This window comes from Trachurus japonicus, chromosome 11, assembly GCF_045865225.1.
Source record: "Trachurus japonicus isolate A0001 chromosome 11, Traja_1.0".
NCBI lineage: Eukaryota > Metazoa > Chordata > Actinopteri > Carangiformes > Carangidae > Trachurus > Trachurus japonicus.
Window position 1 is genome coordinate 25,991,963 of NC_140917.1, and position 22,852 is coordinate 26,014,814.

The window sequence follows — 22,852 nt, forward strand, 5'->3', positions numbered from 1 at the left end:
TGGCACATATGTGTATATTACTAAAAGAAAACGAATAAAAAGTAAATTAAAAAAAATAAATAAATAAAACTGTAGACTAGAGGGAGATGGCAAATCTTCACATTTTGAGACACTGGGAACAGACAGTAATTTTGGCTTGATAAAAGGCTCAAACTGTAATTTCTTTGGAGCCTAATTATTAGAGCATTCGTGATATTTCATTATAAAAGTGTGGTGCTTTGGTGCAGGATTCAATAAAGATGGTGAAGTGGTAACCATCACTCATAGTGAAGTGATTTCAACAGTCAGATTTGCCTCGCTGAAGAATCACGTACGCAACCATTGGGATTTCACTGTTGTTTGGATATAATACCGTGGGTGTTTTTACACACAGTATTTATTTAATTTAGTGAAAGATAAAATTGTCTTTGATGAATGTCAAAAAATGTCTTGGATCCATTTGTAGCTACAATTTTCTTTAAAACGTTCTGTTAATACAGACATCCAATTAGAAGGCTGTAAACCCTCTCCAGGCATACCAGGGGGCAGTGTAGAGAGGACCAAGGCTCTGCATGAAACTTTGTTGTCTGAGCGGTGTTGGCTCTGAATATGCACCTGTCATTTACATATAAAGCTCTCTCTCACTCTGTGTGTGTGTGTGTGTGTGTGTGTCTCCGTCTCCAAGGTCAGAGGAGGACTCTGAAGGCAACAGGGACATCTGCAGTGAGATTCTCCAGATGAAAGCTCTTGAGAGGCTCACATCTACGGTCGGTGTGCACATGTGAATCAATACATGAATCATGGCTATATGTTTTGTGTGGCCCCTCATTGTGACGCCTTGACATTTTTCTTCAACAGGTACAGAGTGAGTTGGCGGCTGCTCTCGCCCGGAAGACTCGCAAAGCTTGTGAGTATACATTGTATGTGTGTGTGAGTGTGTTATCCTATAGTGTGTTCTTTTTTCCAGCTCTATTATGAGCATTTTGGAGCGACACAGATGGTGTTATGTAATGTGAAGATGAAATGTCAGTCAAACTGGATTCTGTGTATGATTGGTTGCAGTATCAGAGCAGGACTCTGAGACGACAGCGACCAGCCAACAGGAGCCTCGCACACCCAGCGAAGAGAGCAGCCCGGTAATACACGCAAAGACACTCCACATTCACCCCGACATGCACAAATATAGTTTTGGTATCACACCGAAGAGAGAGAGAGAGTAATGTTGTCTCATCTGGAGCTGTTACAGCAGGGAGATTTGGACAGTGTGTCCTCATACCGAGCATAAACGAAAAAAGTAAAGGTCAGATGTTGTTGTTTGTAGAGGTGTGGTACACCTATGAAGTGTTGCTGAAATACATGCTGGGTGGTTGCTATTCTAACCTGTGTTAACAAAACCCATGCTGACATTGTGAATATCACCAAAGCAATAAGCCATTTTTCTTTGCTGCACAGTTTGCTCACTAGTTTTGTGTGTGGAAGAAGTTTCAGTGTTTTAACAGGGCACATCAAAGCGTTTCTGACAGCTGTCGGACCCAGAATGTTCTGAACAAAGACCTGCAGATGGATCCGGCTGGATAAGACCAACACTGTCCAATTAAAACTAGCTCCAACACAAATCATCTGTGGACGTTCATAATGACAGATAAATCAGTAATTGGCTTCTTCTATCCACCTTGCTCTCTTTAAAGGTCACTGAGTACAAACTGTGTGTGTGTGTGTGTGTGTGTGTGATCATGTGTGTTCCTCCAGGAGGTGGCTAAACACAGAAAATGGGGTCAGAGCAGAGTGCAGGGGGAAGGCCTGTTAGTTTTCTGGTCCCATCTCTGTACAGTGGAAACCTCTTTTTCTCCATCAATTATTCATTTTCTGATTACACCAGCGAGCTAAGGAAGGAGGAGGAGGAGTGAAAAAGAGCATCTTTTCAACACAATTACACATGCAGCACAGTGGCTCACGTTTTTTGATATCATAGTGCAAAGAAATGGTTTCCTCCAACCTCCTGTCACTGGCTGTATTTGATGTTTACTTTGAGAGCAAGTGAATTCCAGTATTTTAATCATTTTAGTGGTGAAGGGAAGAAACTGACAATTTTATATGAAAGAAAAGAAATGTTTTAGAAAACAAGCTCTTTCCAACTTTTCAACCCCTTTTTGCTTTGTGACCTCTCGATTTGGCTTCAACATTTTAGAAGCAGAGCATCTCTTGTTAGCGTTTCTTTGCTGACTTTTATCCCATAATTTACATGCTGCAAACATGTTGAAAGCATTTACTGTAGATGTGGTGACAGTTGTTATGTGGCTGCACCACATACCACGACCTTTCTTTTATGATCGCTCCCTTTAAATGTCAGTACATACAAGCACGCTGCACAGCTGCTGTCAGTCCCCTCTCAGTTTTTTGTTTATGAGAAATTATTTTATCTGCGTCACAGCAGCTGGGTAATGACTGCTAATTAACATAGTGAGCTATCTGTGAGCCATCACATTTCACACTTGCTCTGTTGTTGTTTTTGTTGATGAACAACAACAAAAAGAAATTTAAAACACACCATTTACCATCACAGAGATACAGAACAGAGGTTTAATAACCCAAGACTGTCTTCTTCCATCCCTCTCTCTTTCTCTTTCTCTCTCACAAACTACAAACAGTAACACTTTACTTGAATGAGTATTCATAAGATTGACATAAAACTGTTATAACCATGACATCAAGTGTCATTGGGTAAGTTATGTCACTGTTGACGTTATTTGAGATGTCCTTGTTATGAGAACTTGACATAATTTTTAAAGTTTGGCAATTAGGTCTGCTATGACAGTTTAAGTTGTCTTTATGTCAAGTTGTCAGAACAAAAACATCTCAAATAATGTCAACTTTGCATCAAAAGTGACATAACTTACTGAATGACACTTAACGACAGCTGTCATAAGTATTCATTGATGTTTATGACAGTGTTATGTCATGGTTATGACAGTGTTATGTCAATCTTATGAATACCCATTCAAGTAAAGTGTTACCCTACAAACTGCTGTGTATGTCTCGAGACAAGCAATAACAAATGAAATGCTTGATTTAAAGGGATAGTTCACCTTAAAATTCAAAGTTCACTCATTATCTCCTCCCCCTCATGTCGACTAAGGGCTGGGAGAAGTTTCAGAGTCCTCCGTGCCTTCTCTGAGTTACAGCGGGGCTCTGTGCAGCACTGCATGTCCATATGACGGTAGCGAACGGAGCTCACTTTTCTTTGTCCAAAAAGACACACCAAAAAACATCCAAATACCTCCATAGTGCTCATCTGTAATGTCCCTCTTGTATTAAAGCCCCAACATGACCCCAACAATTTCTCATGTCTTTTTGGACAAAGAAAAGTGAGCTCCGTTCGCTACCGTGATATGGACATGCAGTGCTGCACAGAGCCCCGCTGTAACTCAGAGAAGGCACGGAGGACTCTGAAACTTCTCCCAGCCCTTAGTCAACATGAGGGTGAGTAGATAATGAGTGAAATTTGAATTTTAAGGTGAACTATCCCTTTAAAGTCATTTCAAATAAATTGCAAATAAATATTGACATTAATGCATATTTATAAGAGGATAGCAGGCTTTAGGGACAAGCCACTCTGACAAATGTAGACTGAGGACAGCAGAGCATAGAAAAGAGCCGGTGAGATCCTCTATTTATGATGGCTGGACATGTGTTTGGGAACCCCTGCAGACTGTAGTGCTAACATGACTATTTCATCTATCTAGCAATCCATTACCTCTACCGCTTATCCATGCAGGGTTGCTAGGAAGGCTGGAGCCAATCTCGGGAGGATGAGGGCAGGCCACACCCTGAATAGGTCGCCAATCTATATAAGACAAAACAAGCTCACATACTCACATTCAAACCTGCATTTAAAGTTGCCAATCAATTTACTGTGTATGTCTCAGGACTGGGAGGAGAGTGTTGCACAACACTGCTAACCACCGCACCACTGTGCCACAACACACGTAAAATGAATCTTTGCTTAGGTTACTGTATTTAACATATCGAAGAGGAGGCTGAATAATTGCACACAAATGAATGTGTGGTCTTTTATGTTAATAGTGGGAAAAACCCCAATAAAACTCTTTGGTTAATTCCAAACCAAGGTAAATTAACTGGACTGGAGATTGATTTGATTATCCATGTTTGTAATGAAAGTTGTAGCTTGTCAAATGGAGAGATCAAAGAAAAAAAAAGGATATGGGGATGGAGACAGAAACAGGCACACGACACAAACACACATACACAGGTTTATCTACTGTGTGTTTGTGTCTAGGACAGGAAGCTGAAAACAGGTTAACAGGAAGCAGCAAGGGACATGGGACTATAGCTCTGATAAAATGTCTGTGTCTGTGTACGTGGCTACTCTTCAAGATAAGAGCTGTCACTGGGGGGAGTAAACAAAACGAGGCATGGGAGTGTGTGTGTGTGTGTGTGTTACCCTCTGTTAGAGCTGGGCACCGTGGGATAGTTGTGCTCACAGGAAGGGTTACTCCACTCACAGCCAAACGAAATACCCCCTCTCTTCTCTCCTCTTCTCTTCCAAGGAAAATAAACAGACCAGTCTACCCGCCACTGGTGATAACCATCATACTACCAGCACCCACGGGAGCACGCACACAGTCATGTTTTCTGTCGACAAGCTTCTCTGAGGACAGAGCTATTAGTTACTCCGGTATCCTGCAGCTCTTCTAATGGAATATATATTCTCTGTATCTTGCTGTTTTCTTGGCTTTGGCATCATGTCTGTCTGTCTCACTATTTGCTTCTCTTCTTTAGTTAAATTGTAAGTAGTTATAACTGATAGATGCTTGTATTTAATGATACACTTTTATTTCCTAAGTCTCAACTATAGAGGAGGAGGAGACACACACACACACCCACTTCCCACACAGACACACACTCCCGCCCACTTACACTACTAATCACACACACTCACTCACTCACTCTCTGCCAGATCCTCTGACACAGAGCAGTCAGGCTGAGACAAAGCGAGAAGTGCAACAGATACAGGGAATTACAGAGTGTAATGGATACAAAGGAGGCAAAGATGAATTAGAGAGAGAAGATAGACCCAGGCTTACCACTTCTCCTCATTCTCCTCACATGGACATAGAGGGACAACTGAAAACTTGCTGTTACATGCTTCTTGATGTTGCACACACTGGTTTAATTCTCCCTTGGATAAAGACGCTGAACTTTCCTGACCTCCATCCCACAAGAACACTTTGAGTGTCTGCATCATGTCTTGGGACTGCGGGTTGAGATATGTCTTCATGCCTCCTGTGTTGCAGCTGAGCGGGGTGTGTGCTTTGAGGGACGGCGGCGGTGGCGGTGGTGGCGGCGGCGGAGGAGGAGGCGTAGGCTCTGTATGTGGCCGCGAGGAGCTGACCAGCCGTCTGGGACTAGAGGCCGTTCAGCGCCTGGCCAAGGACGGCTGTCGGCTGCTGCAGAACCACAACTACCGGCTGCCCGACAGGAACCAGGCTGTGAGTAGAGATGTGTGTGATAAGTTTTGTCATTGTCGCTTTTCAGTTGATATGACAGATGACGTTGTTCCGCGAAGTTGTCGGTCTCTAACCATGTAATCTGCCAGGCTAGCTGTGGCTATACGGTTAGAATGAGTAGATGGTAATGGACGTCATCATGTGGTAAATGTTGTCATTATTGTCGTCACTTTTGAGACGCACACCCACTTCAGGTCTGAGTTACTCACAGAGTGGACTTTGGGATCTTCACCAGGACTGTCATCATTTGTGTCGCTGTATTATTTATTTATTTTTTTGTATTTTTTTTTAATTAGCACATGAAAAATATAGTATATAACAGCATATTAAAAAGTAAAACAACAACAGACAAAAAACATACAATGTATAGAGTAGATAAAGCAAATGTGCAGGAGAAACAAAAAAAACCCCTAAGGGCTTGTCAAGTGGTCCTCCTAAGGATAAACATTCAACATACATTTCATTTACAGTAATGTGAAGAACAACATAGAACAATTAGAAAAGACAGAGATAGAGAAAAGCAATGTTGTGTGGTGATGAAAAAAAGTATGTGGTTTATGCGTTGCTCAACTGGGCTAATAGAAAGTGAATTATTTGTTTGTTAAATAAATGTATGCTTGTGCAGTTTCTAAGGTGAATTGGTAATGAATTCCAAACCAGACCTCTAAATCTAATTGAGAGAAAGTAGACTTGAAAAAAGTGTGATGAAGATTATTTGCTGACCTAGTGCTGAAATGATGAATCTGGGAATTGAACTGAAATACAGTTTGGAAACAGATTGGAAGTAACTTGTGAATGGATTGATAAACAAAAATACATATTTGAAAAGTATTTACAGCAAAAATAGGAAGAATACTCAGGGATTGAAACAGGGGTGTGGATCTAGTGAATCTGTTGGAAAATGTTATCACTTTGATGAATCGTTTTTGTAAAGTGAGAATACAGTTGAGGGAGCTCTTGAAAGTACTTGCCCAAATAATATTACAATATGAAATGAAAGGATAGATCATAGTATAATATAATTAATCAAGAGTTCACCAGGCAGTAAATGACCTATTCTTCTGATTACTCCAATATTTTTTGCGATCTTGTTTGCACTCTTAAATTACAGAAACACATTTACACACTTTACACACAAGCCTGCTGACTTTTGTACATCGTCTACATGAGGGCACATCTGTGCACTGACATGTACCCACACACATACGCTACAGTTATCACTACACTGCACACTCTGCACACATATCTTTGCTTCATTTAGATCGCTTGAGATAAAACAATCACCAGTTCTCGTATAATGTGGTCGTTAATAACGGCTTAGTGCAATGTGATCTCATACGCCTTTTACAGTCTGTCAAGTATGTGTGTGTGTCTGTGTAAGTTTGCTGGCTAGAGCTTCTAATCATGCGTGGGAGATTGTGTGTGTGTGTGTGTGTTCATACACTGCTGGCGCTGTGGCAGGCTGAGTCAGTGTGTGTGCATAATGAGTGGGGTGTTAGTCTAGCGTTGTACTGTATAATCCAGCTCTACCGTTCACCTGAGGGCAGGAAATGAAGCAAATGCAGTCTGATTTCACCGTACATCATGATGCATGTGTTTTGTGAAATGCAGCACATATCAGCGTGGTGGGTTTGACTGAAGCCCAGCCCTGGGGGATTTTCCAGAGTGTGTATGATTTTACTTTCCCTCACATGCAAAAGTAGAAACAAACCATATTTCACGGCAGCGTTGACACTGTATGAAACAGTGGCTTGACTCCTCTAAGGATCTCCTCAAGGGGGCAGTTGTCGGTCTGAGAAGTGAAGCTCACTTCCGCGTTCAAAAAACTGCAATCCCCTCGGATTCCTCTGGGGGCTGGTGTCAGAAGGGAGCATTCCCCATAGACCCCCATGTTAAAATCGCCGACTTTACATCCTCAGTAAACATGTTAAAAGCCTGGTGTCAGAACGTTTTTTCGTCTCAATCGATAGTTTCTACCCCCGCACACACTCTGAGGGGGGTGATTTTTTTTTTTAACTCTATAGTTTTACTGTTATTAGGTTAAAATTCTGGCCAATTAGGGCGCGGAAACGTTGAGTGACAGGTCCGAGCAGCTCCGTGGACAGCTGCTTCGAGGCCAGTGGGCGGGTTCTCGGCCGGCCAATCCAACATGGCGCTGTTCAGGCCGCCATATTTGAGTCACAAAAACGACTCCCCAAAACCAATGGGTGACGTCACGGACGCTACGTCCATTCTTTTTACAGTCTATGGATCTCCTTTAAGGATAATTACCGTTTTTTTTTTTAAAAATCTGGATCTTATCTCTAGCATAAAATACAATTATTTACTCACCCAGATAACTTTGGTGTCATTACAAGTCGTTCCGACGAAATTAGATCCAGCCGAGAGCCGCGTATATCCATTTAGAACACGGCTCTCTTGAATACTCGATTCTGATTGGTCAATCACCAATATTCTGCGGTGTTTATTTCTCGATAGACCACCGCTGAGCGGACCGTTGCTAGGGACTCCATAGCAACGGCCGACTCTGCATGTCCGGTCACGGCCGCTGTTTTGCTGAGCCTCCTCCCGTTCGTGCATTTGAAGCCTTTGATAATCAATCAGTGGATCGATGGATTACCATACACGTTACGTGTATTTTGTGTAGTCCTATCTGTCATAAACAAGAGATTATGGGGTGCGTTTGTGTCGCGGAGCTACAGAGAGGAGAGGAGCTGTGACCCGGTCAGAGGTTCTGATGCAAGTTTACTTTTCAGCCACGATGTGGAAATAACTTAGGAGCCTCCACTCTCCCTGTAACAGGTTACAAGTCGTTTATCTAACATCACTATTAGTCCGAAGCTATTTAATGACGGTAAAAATGAAACATAAAGTAAATATCCTGCATAGTTTCTCTTTTCTGTGCTGCGCTGGTCAGAGCGGCGTCCCGAGCAACGGTCTAATTTTACATGAATAAAATCTCTTTTTATCATTATTTTGTGTTACATTATTGAATGATTTAGTTGTAGGCCGTGTTCTAAGCGGGATAATGTATAGTTGGTCGGTTGTTATGGAGAAATAAACCCCTTCAGGTTGTATGAAACCCCTCCGCTTCGCGTCGGGGTTCCATACAACCTGTCGGGGTTTATTTCTCCATAACAACCTCCGAACTATACATTATCCCTTACATAATGCAAGTACACAGGGCAGCGGAATGCAGCCTCTAAATAACACATTATCTGCTGCTAAACTCGTTCATTTCACCAATATTTTGTTATGATACACTAGTGCTATTCCCCTCTGAGTCCGGAGTTAACTGTTATCAACATCCGGGGTCTGTAGGTTGACCTACTGACCTCTGACCTGATGATGTCATCTCCGCGGTGCGGCGCAGCTTGTTGCTACCGCTAATGCTACGGTTCGTTTCTGTGTGTTTCTGACTTGTCAGAACAAAATGAGCAGCTGGATGAAGTTCAGCTTCCACAGGCTTCCTCTCCTCAACCTGGACTCACTAAAGCTCCGGCTAGTTGAGATAAAAATGGACCCGAATGCTGAAGCAGAATGATTATTATCAGAATGAGCCGGGCAGCAGTCGGAGATGACATCATCCAGGTCAGAGGTCAGTAGGTCAACCTACAGACCCCTGATGTTGATAACAGGTAACCCCGGACTCAGAGGGGAATAGCACTAGCCTATCATAACAAAATATTGGTGAAATGAACGACTTTCGCGACAGATAATGGCCGCGTTTCCCAGATTTGTTAAGAAGCTCTTAGCGCTAAGATCTTCTTTGGAGCACTCTTAAGAACGCTGTGAAAGAAGAACGTGTTTCCCAGAGTCGCTCTTAGCTTAAGAAGATCTTTCACTAAGAAGGAAACGTAAGATCGAGCTGACCCACTCTTTCGAGTCTTCTTAGCGACTTTTTAGCACTTTTTCAAGGCAAATCAATATCACACTAAGCAAGATTTAAACAGTGCACATCGTATGTTTAAAACATATGAAATATGTGCCGAAATAAAAAATAGAGATAAAAAATAAAATAAGAACAATAAATAACCTAAATATGAGGAATAACGTGTGCTCTGCACATCAGGCACACGAATAAAATTAATCATCATGACTATAATTTATCATAATTTTTACGCACACATCCACGTGCCATATCTGCATGAACATCAAAAACACAGCCGTTCTTAAATCAACCCCTAGTGTCGCGTGTTTTTATGCAGTGGGCAGCTTCTTGGTGTGGTGGGGGCATCGCAAGCAAGGGTCAGTGTCACGGAGTGTGGCAGCCGTGACACTGATCCTCCCGTGCCATTTTATACTGGCACTAAAAAGACTGTCACGCATTAACACTCCACTGCCTAAATATATATGTAGCCTATGTATAGCATTGATCATTCAGTGATGATGAGAAAAGAAAAACGTGTTGACCACCAAAATAATTTTCTATTGGGTGAATTTGAACCCAGACCACAGCAATGCTTCAACTTGCAGTGGGGATACTCTATGAGGTGAGCTATTTGCTACCTTGTGTTTTTATCCTTTCCAGAGTTGTCTGGCTGTAAACCAGCCAGCCCCTGCGCACATTTTTATTTTTATTTTCACACACATCAATCACATGGTCACGCAGCCGTCTGGCTGCATCATTACGCGGCTGTGCCGTGTCACCTACGGCCAGTCCGTCACTGCCCGTGACCAACGCGGCAACAACAGCGGAGAAGTTTCTAATCAGGCCCGCCGACACCTGTGTTAACCCCATGTTTGACAAGTGGAAATCCCGTTTTCGGTTTATTCATCGCCCTTCGGTGCAGCTGCACTTGTCACTGTGTGTGATTTATGCGCTTAATAGGTGGCGTGTGATATAATAATCGATTTGCCTGGCATCGATTGATTCAGTTTCAGTACTGTGGTGGTGGACAGCTCCCGTTAAGAGCTTCTTAAGAAGCTTCTTTGGCGTGATCTTAAGAAGGCAGTTAAGAACACATCTGGGAAACACCCGTATCTTAGCGCTCCTTCTTAGCCGAACCCTTCTTAGGAGCCTATTTAAGTCCTTAAGAAAGATCGAATCTGGGAAACGCGGCCAATGTGTTATTTAGAGGCTGCATTCTGCTGCCCTGTAGACTCGCATCATATGGATATACGCAGCTCTCGGCTGGAGCTAATTTCGTCAGAATGAATAAGGTCCAGATTGTAAAAAACGGTAATTATCCTTTAAGTGTCACCTCTTAAAATGATTTAGATAACATGAGGACAAACCTCATGAGGGTGAAACTATTTGTAAAAAAAATATGAATTTGTTTAATATTTAAAAGTTTTCTAGTTCCTATGATGGTAGATTTGTGTTAATTGCTAAATTATTATGGTTAAGCAAATACATTCTTTCATATTGTTGCCTGAATATAATCGTGCCAACAGTAAATTATTGTCACAGAATCAAGACTTTTGTCTGCTGATTCTTCAAATACACAGATCATAAAGTTTCCAGACGTGACACATTTTAGATTACAGGTAAAGTTGTATGAAACTATACTCAAGAAGTTGTGTTGTCTTTGGTTTGTATTTAGAAATAGATAGCTTTAAAGAAAACAACCAGATTGATTGATTGACTGTCATTGAGTGAGGAAACAATACTTTCTTTTTCTCATGAGATTTGAGGCAAACATTGGGAACAGTTTTGAATTAATGTTAAAAGGTTAAGGATGAAACGCCCATATTGTTCAAAGGTCCTTCAGGCTGCACGGACATGCCCAGTCCATTGCCTGGGCTACACAAAATGAGCTTTCTCTCTCAGGTCAGAACAAATAGGACCATCAGACCCAGTCTATTGTTTTGTTTTTTTTAAATAGAAGCAGCATCAGTGGCTCATAAAGGATCTTTCAGTCTAAAAAAAATGATATGTAGAAAAAAGACATGATACACTGACATTTCAGTCTTATCTCAGCATGATGTTATCAGAGGAAGAGGTGGCAACAAATATGCCTGAATACTGATAGATTATAGTAATGAAAATATTAATAAAATAAGGACGGAATAACATGATCAGGTACTAAGTTTATTGGTTATATGTCACTTCTGTGCAATCAGTGAAAACCATGTATCAAATGTACTGACAACATTAACAAACTATTCAAAATACTTACAAAAAATAGTTTTCCTCCTGCTCTACTCTCCTGACCAAATGTATTTAAATCATAGTGATGCTGGATTGTCTTGTCATGCAAAAATCACATTGCTTTAACTAGCATTTTGATTCACAGGATGCATCAGAGTGTACAGTAAAAGGAAATTAACCAAATGATTCTCGCAAGTACTGTATATGGACTTGTTGTCTATGATGTCCATAGGGGAAATACTCTCTGATATGACACTACAAAGGTAAACAAGTGGTAAGAAGTGTCTGATGACCGGCTCACAATCTGCAGAATGTAGCAGAAACCAAAACCAAGAAACATCAACCAGCCTGATTTGCCATAAAGACCTCTCTCCTTTTGCTCAGTTGTCATGGTGATTTTTTATCTTTTTTTTAAGTATCCTTTTTTCTCCATGACACTCAAGCTCTGACAAACCGGTGTGGGCTGTTTCCGTAGTGAATATGTGAATTGGGTGCATCTCCTTCCAGTCACTTCAGGCCTGCCTTCTCACTTCTCTGCATTTGATTTGGCGTCAACCAGCCACTAGGGACTATTGAGCATCCTGTGTTACTTTCTAATAGTCCAATAGTATACAGTGTGTGTGGTGTGTGTGTATAGTTGGTCTAATGTGTGCTGCTGGCCTGAAAGCATTGTATTTTCATATTATTCATTATTTCCAGGAATCGGGTTCAGAGCTATCACAACACAGATATGGTTTGGTCACTATCAGCACAGATGTACACACACACACACACACACACACACACACACACACACAGGAACAGGAAGGGAACAGAGAGTGCTTCCTTTAGGCTTTCCATGAGGCCTACCTTTCCTCTGGATAATATGTCATATTGTAGTGTGTGAGTGAAAAAGAAACAAGGACAGAGTGAGTGAGTGAGTAAATGAGTGACATATAGGTATAAAGCCTTTTGGCCCATCAAGTCCCGATCTAGAAAATAGCTATTGCATCCTTCTTTTTGTTATTTTCTTCTCTCCCTTTCTGTTTATCTATCTATGTGAGAGAGATGTGCATGTGACAGTTTCTATCCCTGTGAGACAAACAGAAAGTGCCTGTCCCCTGCTGTCTATTTTCTGTTCCCAAATCCAAACCCCTAGAGCATAAAGTCTGACTATTCCAAGACAGATGAGAGAGAGAGAGAGACTTGAATCTGATTGTGAGGAAGAGAGGGAAGAGAAAAAAAAAGGTTTTCCAGAAGTTTGGAGAAGGAGATTGTGAGAGAGAGGGAAGGGTGGAGAAGAGATGGAAGCACAGATGGTTGAATTGAAGGAAGGGATGGGGAAAGGGAAAGGAAGGAAAGAAACGGACACACCTGTTAACTGAGTGACTGTCCTTCACAGAAACATTCATACAGGTTAGAGTATTACATAACCGTCAATGTCATGTATTTGTTTTCATCTCAATATCAAAGCTGCATGTATTTCCATTGTTAGCAGAGAATAAAACGGGACATCCTGAAACTGAATTATTTGGATTTGGTTATTCTCTTCCTCTCATAGATGTTAGGGTTAATAACTCATTTCTTACCTGGATCTTTTAAAAAAAAGTCAGGATGAAACATATATAATAATAATAATAATGATGATAACAATAATAAACTTTATTTGTATAGCACCTTTCAAAACACAGTTACAAAGTGCTTTACAGATCAAGTAAAAATAAAAAATATACGATTTTTAGAATCAAACGTCTTTACTTCTTGTATTGCTCACTCTTCCCCTCACTCCCCCACATCTATCTTTCTGTCCTCGTCTCTTGCCTTCTTTCTTCTTCTCTTTCTCGTTGTCAGTGTTGCATAACTTTCTGACCCCCCCTCCTCTCCACCCTGTTGAAGTGCCTACTTTTGTATATTTTTCCTCTTCATGTCTTGCATTCTTTCTCAGGCTAAATTAATGTTATTCTTGGGAACTGCTGTTTGCACTTTATTCATCAGAGATTCTTTGTGCGCCTGAATGCATGTGAAAGTGCTATAGTTATGAAGACACAGTGACAGTGTTGCACTGTCTACTTTTGTTGTGCCGCATTTTATCGAAGCTTTTGATCTTGAGTGTGTTATGTGTGTGTTGTAATGTTGCCTTCCTCCATTCTTGGCTCTGAGTTGTTTTTCTTGGCATCTGTGTAAAGAGAGTAACTGTGTTATCAGAAACATCAACAGTTTGCCACTTTATCAGGAGCACAGCACAACATTTACTCTCCTTTGTTTTTTAGAGTAGTTACAGTTACATAATCTCTCTCTTTCTTTTTTCCCCCCTGTATTTCCGGGGCAATTTTCCTTTTATTAGAAAGTTATTGGTGTAGGGAGGCAGGAAAGTTCAGCAGAGATAAAGCGAGGGGACTTGTTGGGTCTGTATTTGGACCCTGAATGACAACAGTCTACAGTAAATGGCATCTCTCCTTTAGACCAGGGGTTCTCAACTAGTCTCACTCTGGGACCCACATTTTCCCATGGTCATTAAGTCGCGACCCACTTTTATAGAATTCAAACCAAGATAAAAAAATTTTAAAAAGCCTTTAAAAACTACTTTTGCTCTTTATTGAGCAACGTGCATTTCAGAGCACATGAATGAAACTGAGGAGGACCATGACAACTGCATGTAAGTGAATAAAAATATATCAAACTGCACAATATGGAGACCAACAAAATGATATATTTGACTTCTAATGCATCTCTGCATTCAGAGCATGTTCACAAAAGTGAATAAATAACAAATTGCACAAAACAAAACAAAGTATTTTCACTGCATTCAGGCCACATTAATAAGAAACTGATATCTTTGCATTCAGAGCAAATAATAAGAAACTGAGGAGGACCATTACAACTGCATGTGTGCAAGTGTTGTGTGCCTTTCAAAATAAGTTACATTTCAAAGTAAAAGACATATCCAACATCACATGCGCATTAAATATTTACTTTTTTTGCCCAGCTGTCCGCGACCCATCCAGAACAGGTCTGCGACCCACTTTTGGGTCCCGACCCACCAGTTGAGAACCACTGCTTTAGACCACCTAGGCAGTAGCCACCAAACGGGTTATCCTGGCGTCACATCTGGGCCACTGGGTGTGGTATGGGTGCCAAGCCAAGCTGTAATTAATGGCATGCAGTGTCAGATCTCTTTGCATCAGCCGTCACTGCTTTATTTATCAGCTTTGTGTTGCTAATCTCTGAGGATGTTTACTTTGAGCATGTTACATAATGAACTGGCAACGATAAGTACACATTGGGCTCACTTCAAACAACTGGCAGTGTTTGTGTGTATATAATTTAATGATGATAAACAGCAGAACAGAGAAGCCTAAAGAAAATCTAAAATTGGAGGATGAGGCACTGAAATGTCAATGTGATAAGAAGCTTCGGTGACCTCATCAAACTTGAAGATGCTCCGATCAGAGTCTCTGCAATGGTGGGCCAGTGTGAGTACCTGAACGCCCTGCCCCCTACATTGAATTATTATAAATAATTCAAAATAAATGTGAATATTCTGTGCCGAAGTTGCGATGTTATATCATCAACATCATTACCGTAATGTCGAGATGGACAGTGAACATGCAACTGTAGCTTGATTCGATCAAGTCAAGTCACTTTAATTTATACAACACAAAATCACTTCACATCATTGTCCTCATTAGGTTTTACAGTCCACAGGCTTCACAACATCCTCATTCCTTAAAGTGGGTGCACACTAAGATTTTATTTTTTTTTCGGCTGTCCCAGATGAAAAATGAGCAGTGTGGCAGAAGCATGGAGATGTCTGGTTGCAGCTCTGAAGCAGTGGTGTGACCGGAGATAACCGGAGATGGTACAAAATTCGGAAATTCAAGAGGACCATCTTGCAATGTGGCTGTTTCTTCTGTTTCAAAGACTAGCCTAGATTATTATACTATAGTTTACATACTGTATGCATAGATAACACTATAACAAGCTTATCACTGTAGTGGCACAGGCAGATGATGCACACTCTTACATTTTATTGTTGTATTTAGACCGGAGTCGTTGTTTAAGGTATTGTAATGACACCCAAGTTCATTTGTTGCACAGTGGACTGCTATAAACTTACTGTATAAGATTGTATCTTCAGATGCTCAGCTTGAAGAAGGAAAATCGAGAGAAGGACCAAACTTTTATTTCAAATGCTGTGGTTGTTGATTTGATACGAATTGGCAGTTTTTTTAAATAAATGCAAACATGCAAAGATTTTTTTTTTGTATTTAGTCAAATAAAGCTTTCAGGACAAAGACACACACCAATTCACCTAAGGGAAAGTATGCGGTGCCGTCAAAACATCTGTACCATGCTTCAGAAGAATATGAGTCATCGGGGCATGTCCACACACACACACACACACACACACACACACACACACACACACACATACACACACACCTTAGGCATATTGTTTTCTGTGACTCGAGACAGATCCCACCTGCCGTCTCTCAGGATCAGACAACTCCTTTCATCAGATGATCACAAAGTCAGCGTGTGTGTTTGTGTGTGTGTGTGTGTACCTGTCTATTGACTTGTTTTGTGTGTTGTGGAGGTATCTGTGACTGCATTAGAAGTGCTCTGTGTCAGGGCTCCACAATGTCTACAGTTAAAAAAAAATCCAGAGGTTGTGATTATTGATTATTGCACTTCTGGCACTTTTTATGAACCTTTGCACCCTTTTTCCAACTCTGGTGCTTTTTTCAAGCCTCACCTGATTACGCCTCCACTGTTACATGATCATCCTTGTGGGATCTGCAGTGACGAGTGAAAGCGAGATAACTCTTTGACATAACCTGCATTTGTGTATGAAGAGTGTAACTTATAACACAGAAATCATGGTAACATGGGTGATGTGGCAGGACATGACCTTAAAGGAGAATTCCGGTCATTTTTGACCCCTAAATCGTTGTCCTGATGGTCACCCAGTGTTCGCGGGAGCAAAAAACACGACTAAAATTGATGCAGACAAACCGGAGTTACACCATGGCTACCCAGCGCTAGGGATAGCGACAATGCTAACCTATGGGGGCAATTCTTTCAACCATAACAAACACTCAAAAAACAATCAAATATCTATGGTACATGACTGGAATCCTTATGACACACCACTGAACTCATATAGTGTACAGTATAAACAGTATAAACTTTGTGTTTTTGCATGTAGTCACTCACCTCAGACAGCCGAACTCTGAAACATCCTGGAAAGACATTACTAAGCAGAGCGCCTGCTCTCCCCGCCACAGAAACAAACACTTTTTCCTTGTTGTGATGATTTCTTTACAAAAATAAACGGTGGAGCAGTGCAGTGGTAATGTCCAAAATATCTCCGACCGTTTATTTTTGTAAAGAAATCATCACAACAAGGAAAAAGTGTTTGTTTCTGTGGCGGGGAGAGCAGATAGATAGATAGATAGATGGATAGATAGCAGAGTGGTCATTTTTTATTGTTCAGGGTGGTTATTGCAGAGGGGATGAAGGATTTTTTGTAGATGTTTTTCTTGTCCAGTGGAATCTTATGGGGTTTGCCTGATGGCAGTTGCATTTTTTGCTCCCCCCAACACTGGGTGACCATCAGGACAATGATTTAGGGGTCAAAAATGACCGGAATTCTCCTTTAAGCCTGAAAGTAAATCTACCACAGAATGACTTCAAACAGGGAAAATCCACCAGTTGGACTGACCCAGTCTGGCCCAGACCTTAATCCAGCAGAATGACCTGATGAGAGCAGCTCACACCAGACATCCAGAGAATATGTCTGAGCAGAGGAAGCTGCAGATCTGACAAGCAGCTACTAGAATAGCTTGTTAGAGGTTATTGGTGCCAAAGGAGGTTTAACCAGTTATTAAAGGGTTCGCTCACTCTTTCCTCCACCGCTGTGAATACTAATGTCTGTGTTCAATAAAGACATAAAAGATTATTATCATTTGTGTGGTATTAGAGTGTGTGTGTGTGTATGTGTGTGTGGGGGGTGGGGGGGTTTATCTACATGTGTGACTTTAGATGAAGATCTGAATCTGATTTATGAAGAATTAATGCAGAACAGGGAATTCCAAAGGGTTCACATACTTTTTTCTTGCCACTGTAAATGTTGACATATGACTAAACACAAGTGCGAGCAGTCCTACATAATGTATTTATGTGCGTGTGTGTGTGTGTGTATTAAAGCAGAGACAGTGCAACAGAAAGACAGCCCTGCACAGAGCCCTCTGTGTCAGTTGTGATTCCTACTCAATCCCTCTGGCTGCAGCGGAGAAGCAGCGAGCAGCTGGAGAGGAGACGTTGCTTCTTTATCTCTCCCCCTGCTCCTCTCCTCTGCCTTTGATCTCCCTCTCTCTTCTCCTTTTTCTCTCCTCTCCTCAGGCTGTTTCTTATTGTGCTCCTTTGTCCATCTGGAGCTTAGTTCCCATTGCACTGTCACTGCAGGTGTGTGTGTGTGTGTGTGTGTGTGTGTGTGTGTGTGTGTGTGTGTGTGTGTGTGTGTGTGTGTGTGTGTGTGTGTGTGTGTGTGTGTGTGTGTGTGTGTGTGTGTGTGTGTGTGTGTGTGTGTGTGTGTGTGTGTGTGTGTGTGTGTGTGTGTGTGTAAATGTGCCACAGTCACAGATCAAGTTGCTGTTCATTTTTGGTGATTACTTCGAGCATCAGCGCACAATCCTGCTTGTCCCCATTTTTATTTATTACATAATATCATTTCCTTAAAAGACAGGAGAAGCCATACTTCCCACTACTGTATTTGTGCCTGCACATATGGATTGGTGTGTGGTATGAATCTTATGTGAAAGGGTCTGGACACTAGAGCCCAAAGGATGCTGGATTTCTAAAGTTGATATTTTGAGATTGATAATTGTCAATTAAAAAAAAACCCACATTATTCGATTTTCAGCGTGAGCCTGTATGTATATGACTATATAGAGAGATAACGGTTAGTAATCATATGTTAGAATAAATCTATATGTATATAAATATAATAATATATTAGAATAAATCCGGTTAAATAACTCATAAATTAATTACTGTATAGACTATAATGACTAGATACCTTGATAGATAATTTATGAATAAGGGGTGGGAGTAAATAAGTTTTACTTCTTCCCACTCCTTTTCGGATATGAAAACAAACAAACAAACAAAAAAAATTAAATTACCTTTATTTTCAATTATTTTTTATTTTTTTGTTCATATGTTGTCTTTGCAATGTTTTTATTTGTTATGTCTGTCCATTTCTGTATTATGTTTTATTTCTTTTAACATGTCCGAAATAAACTTAAACTAACTAACTAACCTACACATAGCTAGTGTTCGCATTCCCATGTGTTGACATGCCAGTCTAGAGGAAATGTTCCAAGTGTTGCATCAAACTTCAAACCTTTTACTCACTCTCCAGCAACACAAACGTTATTTCTTGTATCTGTCAAGTCTTTTCTCCCACTGAAGTTAGCAGCACGCTAGCCAGTTTGCATCAGCCTGTCCTGTCACTTTCCCACAGTGTCTCACTTCACTTTATAGCCACCAACCTGAGGCCGTATCCCTGCTGCTCAGAGGATGCAATTACACCCACTTGTATGATAAAGCCATCGATGGCTGAGGCCACAGTCGCCACCATCTGCCACCTGCAAGAGACCACGTTCAGCGGCAGATAAATCTTACAAAAAGCCCTTCTTTGTGTTGAGCTTTGGCGTTTCTATGCTGTACTTTATTGTCACTTATTTTCAATTTAATAAGCTACAGCAGGCCTATAAAATCAGCCCTCCGAGAGATTTGACCTTGCCTCACTTTGTTACACGTTGTCTCTCTGATTTTCACCCTCTCTTTTTTTCCCTTTCTCTCTCAGGAGGCGTTGGGGAGGGTTTGTCTGAAGGAGAGAGGACGGGACGTTTTGGTGTTGCGGAGAGTGACATCATCAGTGACGTCGCCATCAGACCGGCCCTCACCCACATCTTCAGGGGGCGGGTCCAGAGAGGAGGATTGCGACAAGAGGTCAGCCCCTCCTCCCACATAATGAGAGCCCTCCAAAGCAACAGTTGCAACAAAAGATATAATCATAGCACTCCTCCCTCTCTTTTTCTGTTTTTCCTTCCGAAGCTCAGGTTGCAACCACCACGCATTCTTGCATATCAGCAGTGCTGTCAACACAGTGTGTGTGTGTGCATGTGCGTGCTTGTGTGTCTAAGATAATGTATGCTTTAGCTGCTGGTGCACAGCGGGAAGAAGAGAATGGCTTTTTGTTTTCAGCTGAAAGGGAACCAAAGATGACACCAAGAATGGCTGACTTCCTTCCACAAATCACTGTATGTGTGTTTAGGATCACATGTATGTGTGTGTGTGTGTGTGTGTGTATGTGTTTGTGTTTGTGTGTGTGAGTGCGCACATGTGTATTTGACAGAGTATTTCCTCAAAGTTGATTTCTTTGTACAGTGTCTCCCTTTGTGTTTATTTAAGTCAGTATGTGCCAAGACCTCAGGCACAATGTAGGGAGTGTCCGTGACAGGCAGGTTAAATGTGTGTGTGTGTGTGTGTGTGTAGTGCTCGGAATCATCAGTGGCAATCAGTTCCCTCTGAGTACTACTGTAGGAGCTGTCAGACAAGGTTTTAATCTCTGCAGCTCTTAGCTGACAGGGGCAGACGGCGAGGCTGTTTACCCCACGGGAGAGCACTCTTCCTGGGTATGCAGAGCTTCCATGAGGGCCCGTACTTTGGAAGTGTTGAGATATGAAGATGAGCTCTCGGCTAGCTACGCTCGCAGAAGCAGAGGAGGACCTAGATGATGAGGACGATGAGGATGAAGATGATTATGAGGATGGGAATGATGATGATGAAAATGCTAGCAGTTCAGGGATCTCCACATTCGATGTTCCTCATTTCCGCTACATCGACGACGACGACGTGGAGGAGAATAAAGACAAGAAGAAGGAGCGAGGATGGAGGGGTGGAAGTTGTCGCACTTTGTTTTCATGCCCTGCTGAGGAAGATTGTCACGTGTCTGCGTCTCACAGGTACGTGGTGGTGTCGGGAACGCCGCTCAAGATCCTGGAGCACCTCCTAAGTGACCTGCGGTTGGACGACCAAAGAGGGGCGCCAGAGAGCAGGGAGAGCGGTAAGTTTCACACACACAATAACAAGTTTTGTTTGCACTGCGCACACGCATCAATGACGAGGCATTCAGACACACTATGTGGCTGTAAGTCAATACAGATAAACAGAGACAGAAAAGAGTCAGAGCAAAGCAAAAGTTTGTAAAAACCTCTCGTCTTCAGGCAGCTGAATCGTTTATCTTAAGCGACGTACCTCCCTCTCATTCCAAGGAGTTTCATTTTTAGTCCCATGCAAGTTGCAACACAGCCCAGTCTGCTCCTTTCTCTGTCCCTTTGAACTTCCCCGAGGTGGGTTTAAACCCAGGAGGTATGTCTTTGTTTGTACTGTCTTTGTGTGTACGTGTGTAACTGCGGCTGCGTGAGTCAGTCAGCCCTCACGCCACATTCAGGTGCGCGAGTGCACGTTCGTTCAGCCATGGGATTGCCTGTAAATATGAGGGGCATTCAAGAGGTTAAATGCTCTAATGAGTTTGTGGAATGATTCCCTCGGGGGACAGGTCGGCCTTTCTGCTGCAAACATTTTCAGTGGGCTGTTAACCGTCATGTCTCATTTTCACAATCCTCAAGTCTATTACTGGGTTCTTCAACGGTGCTGGGGTAATAGTGTTATTATATTGCTATGTTGTGTATGCTGTTGTACCTGTTTCCATTTGTTGTATATCAGCTACTTCCTGTTTTGGGATATAATCAGTTAAAGGGATAGTTCACCCAAAATTCAAATTTCACTCATTATCTACTCACCCTCATGTCGACTAAGAGCTGTGAGAGTTTTCAGAGTCCTCCGTGCCTTCTCTGAGTTACGGGGGGGGGGGCTCCGCGCAACAGTATTTGTCCATATAATGGTTGTCAAAGGATACCAACTTTCTTGGTCCAAAAAGACACACCAAAAAACATCCAAATACCTCCATACTGCTCGTCTGTAATGTCCCTCTTGTATTGAAGCCCTGACATATGAAATTGTTCCACACAGGAAGAGCAGTGAACTGAGACACTGGGAGCTTCCGCTACAAACAAGCTTGAAATATAGACTTATTTAATTTTTTTCGGAACAATTTCTCATGTTGGGGCTTCAATACAAGAGGGACATTACAGACGAGCACTATGGAGGTATTTGGATGTTTTTTGGTGTGTCTTTTTGGACGAAGAAAGTTGGTATCCATTGTCAACCATTATATGGACAAATACTGCTGCGCGGACCCCCCCGTAACTCAGAGAAGGCACGGAGGACTCTGAAAATTCTCACAGCTCTTAGTTGACATGAGGGTGAGTAGATAATGAGTGAAATTTGAATTTTGGGTGAACTATCCCTTTAATGTTTCATTTACAGTATAATACGTCATTTGAAAAAGTACTTGGAAAAACTGACAGAGTTATATCTGAATATTAATAGTATTAAGTGTAAAGGTTTTTATTCAACCACCAGTGGTAAACAGCAGTTTCAGGGTTAAGATCTCTATTGTTGTCCATGAACCACGGTGTAATGTACTAATTTCTTGCCACAGTTAATGGATCTCATTCTCCTCTAATTAAATTTAGTGTCACGACGGAGCCCAGGTCCAGGAAATAATAGTTCACATTTTATTCAGGGACATCTGGGTCTCAACCTGTATTTCATAAAAATCCTGCTCTTGCCTGTTGGCGCTGTTTTAAAACAAGGCGCCTTTATGTATCGCCTCCTCAGCACCACCAGTTCCCAGCAGTCCACAGGGAGCCATCTCACTGAATTGCAGGAAGCAAAGGAAGAAAGAAGGAGAGATGGATGTAGGAGAGGGAGAGGGAGAACTGAGATGGTCTTTGTGGAGGAAAACCACCTGCTATTCATTCACAGGAAAGAGAAAGGGCGCGCTTTTTTTAAGGCTTAGGTTGGTTTTTTATTTGATTTTATTTTCAGGACGCAGGAAACAGATCAAGAGTGTATGCGCACGTGTGAGTGTCTGTGCACTGTTGTGTCTATCTTTCGGTCTGTGTGCACTGAATAAGCATGAGGGTGTGTGTGTGTGTGTTGGTCCTCTGGGGGGGTGTTGAGCATCAGCGTGCCGTTTTAGCGGGCTTAGCTGTGCAGCATGTTGAACAGGCTCGTACACGCTTCCGTAGAGTGAGAGAGGACGATTACCCCCAACCACACCCCCTCCCCATGT

The 22,852-nt window shown here is 41.9% G+C and overlaps 1 protein-coding gene across 2 annotated transcripts in view; it reads left to right on the forward strand.

Moving 5' to 3' along the window:
• rapgef5a (Rap guanine nucleotide exchange factor (GEF) 5a) overlaps positions 1-22,852 on the forward strand; it is a 58,335-nt gene that overhangs the window by 23,510 nt on the left and 11,973 nt on the right. For both annotated transcript variants that reach the window (XM_085792012.1, XM_085792013.1), the window contains exons 6-11: positions 665-746; positions 838-886; positions 1,042-1,115; positions 5,295-5,489; positions 19,454-19,599; positions 20,616-20,716. In XM_085792012.1, coding sequence (XP_085648138.1) covers positions 665-746; positions 838-886; positions 1,042-1,115; positions 5,295-5,489; positions 19,454-19,599; positions 20,616-20,716 — 647 coding nt within the window. The remainder of the gene's footprint in view (positions 1-664; positions 747-837; positions 887-1,041; positions 1,116-5,294; positions 5,490-19,453; positions 19,600-20,615; positions 20,717-22,852) is intronic.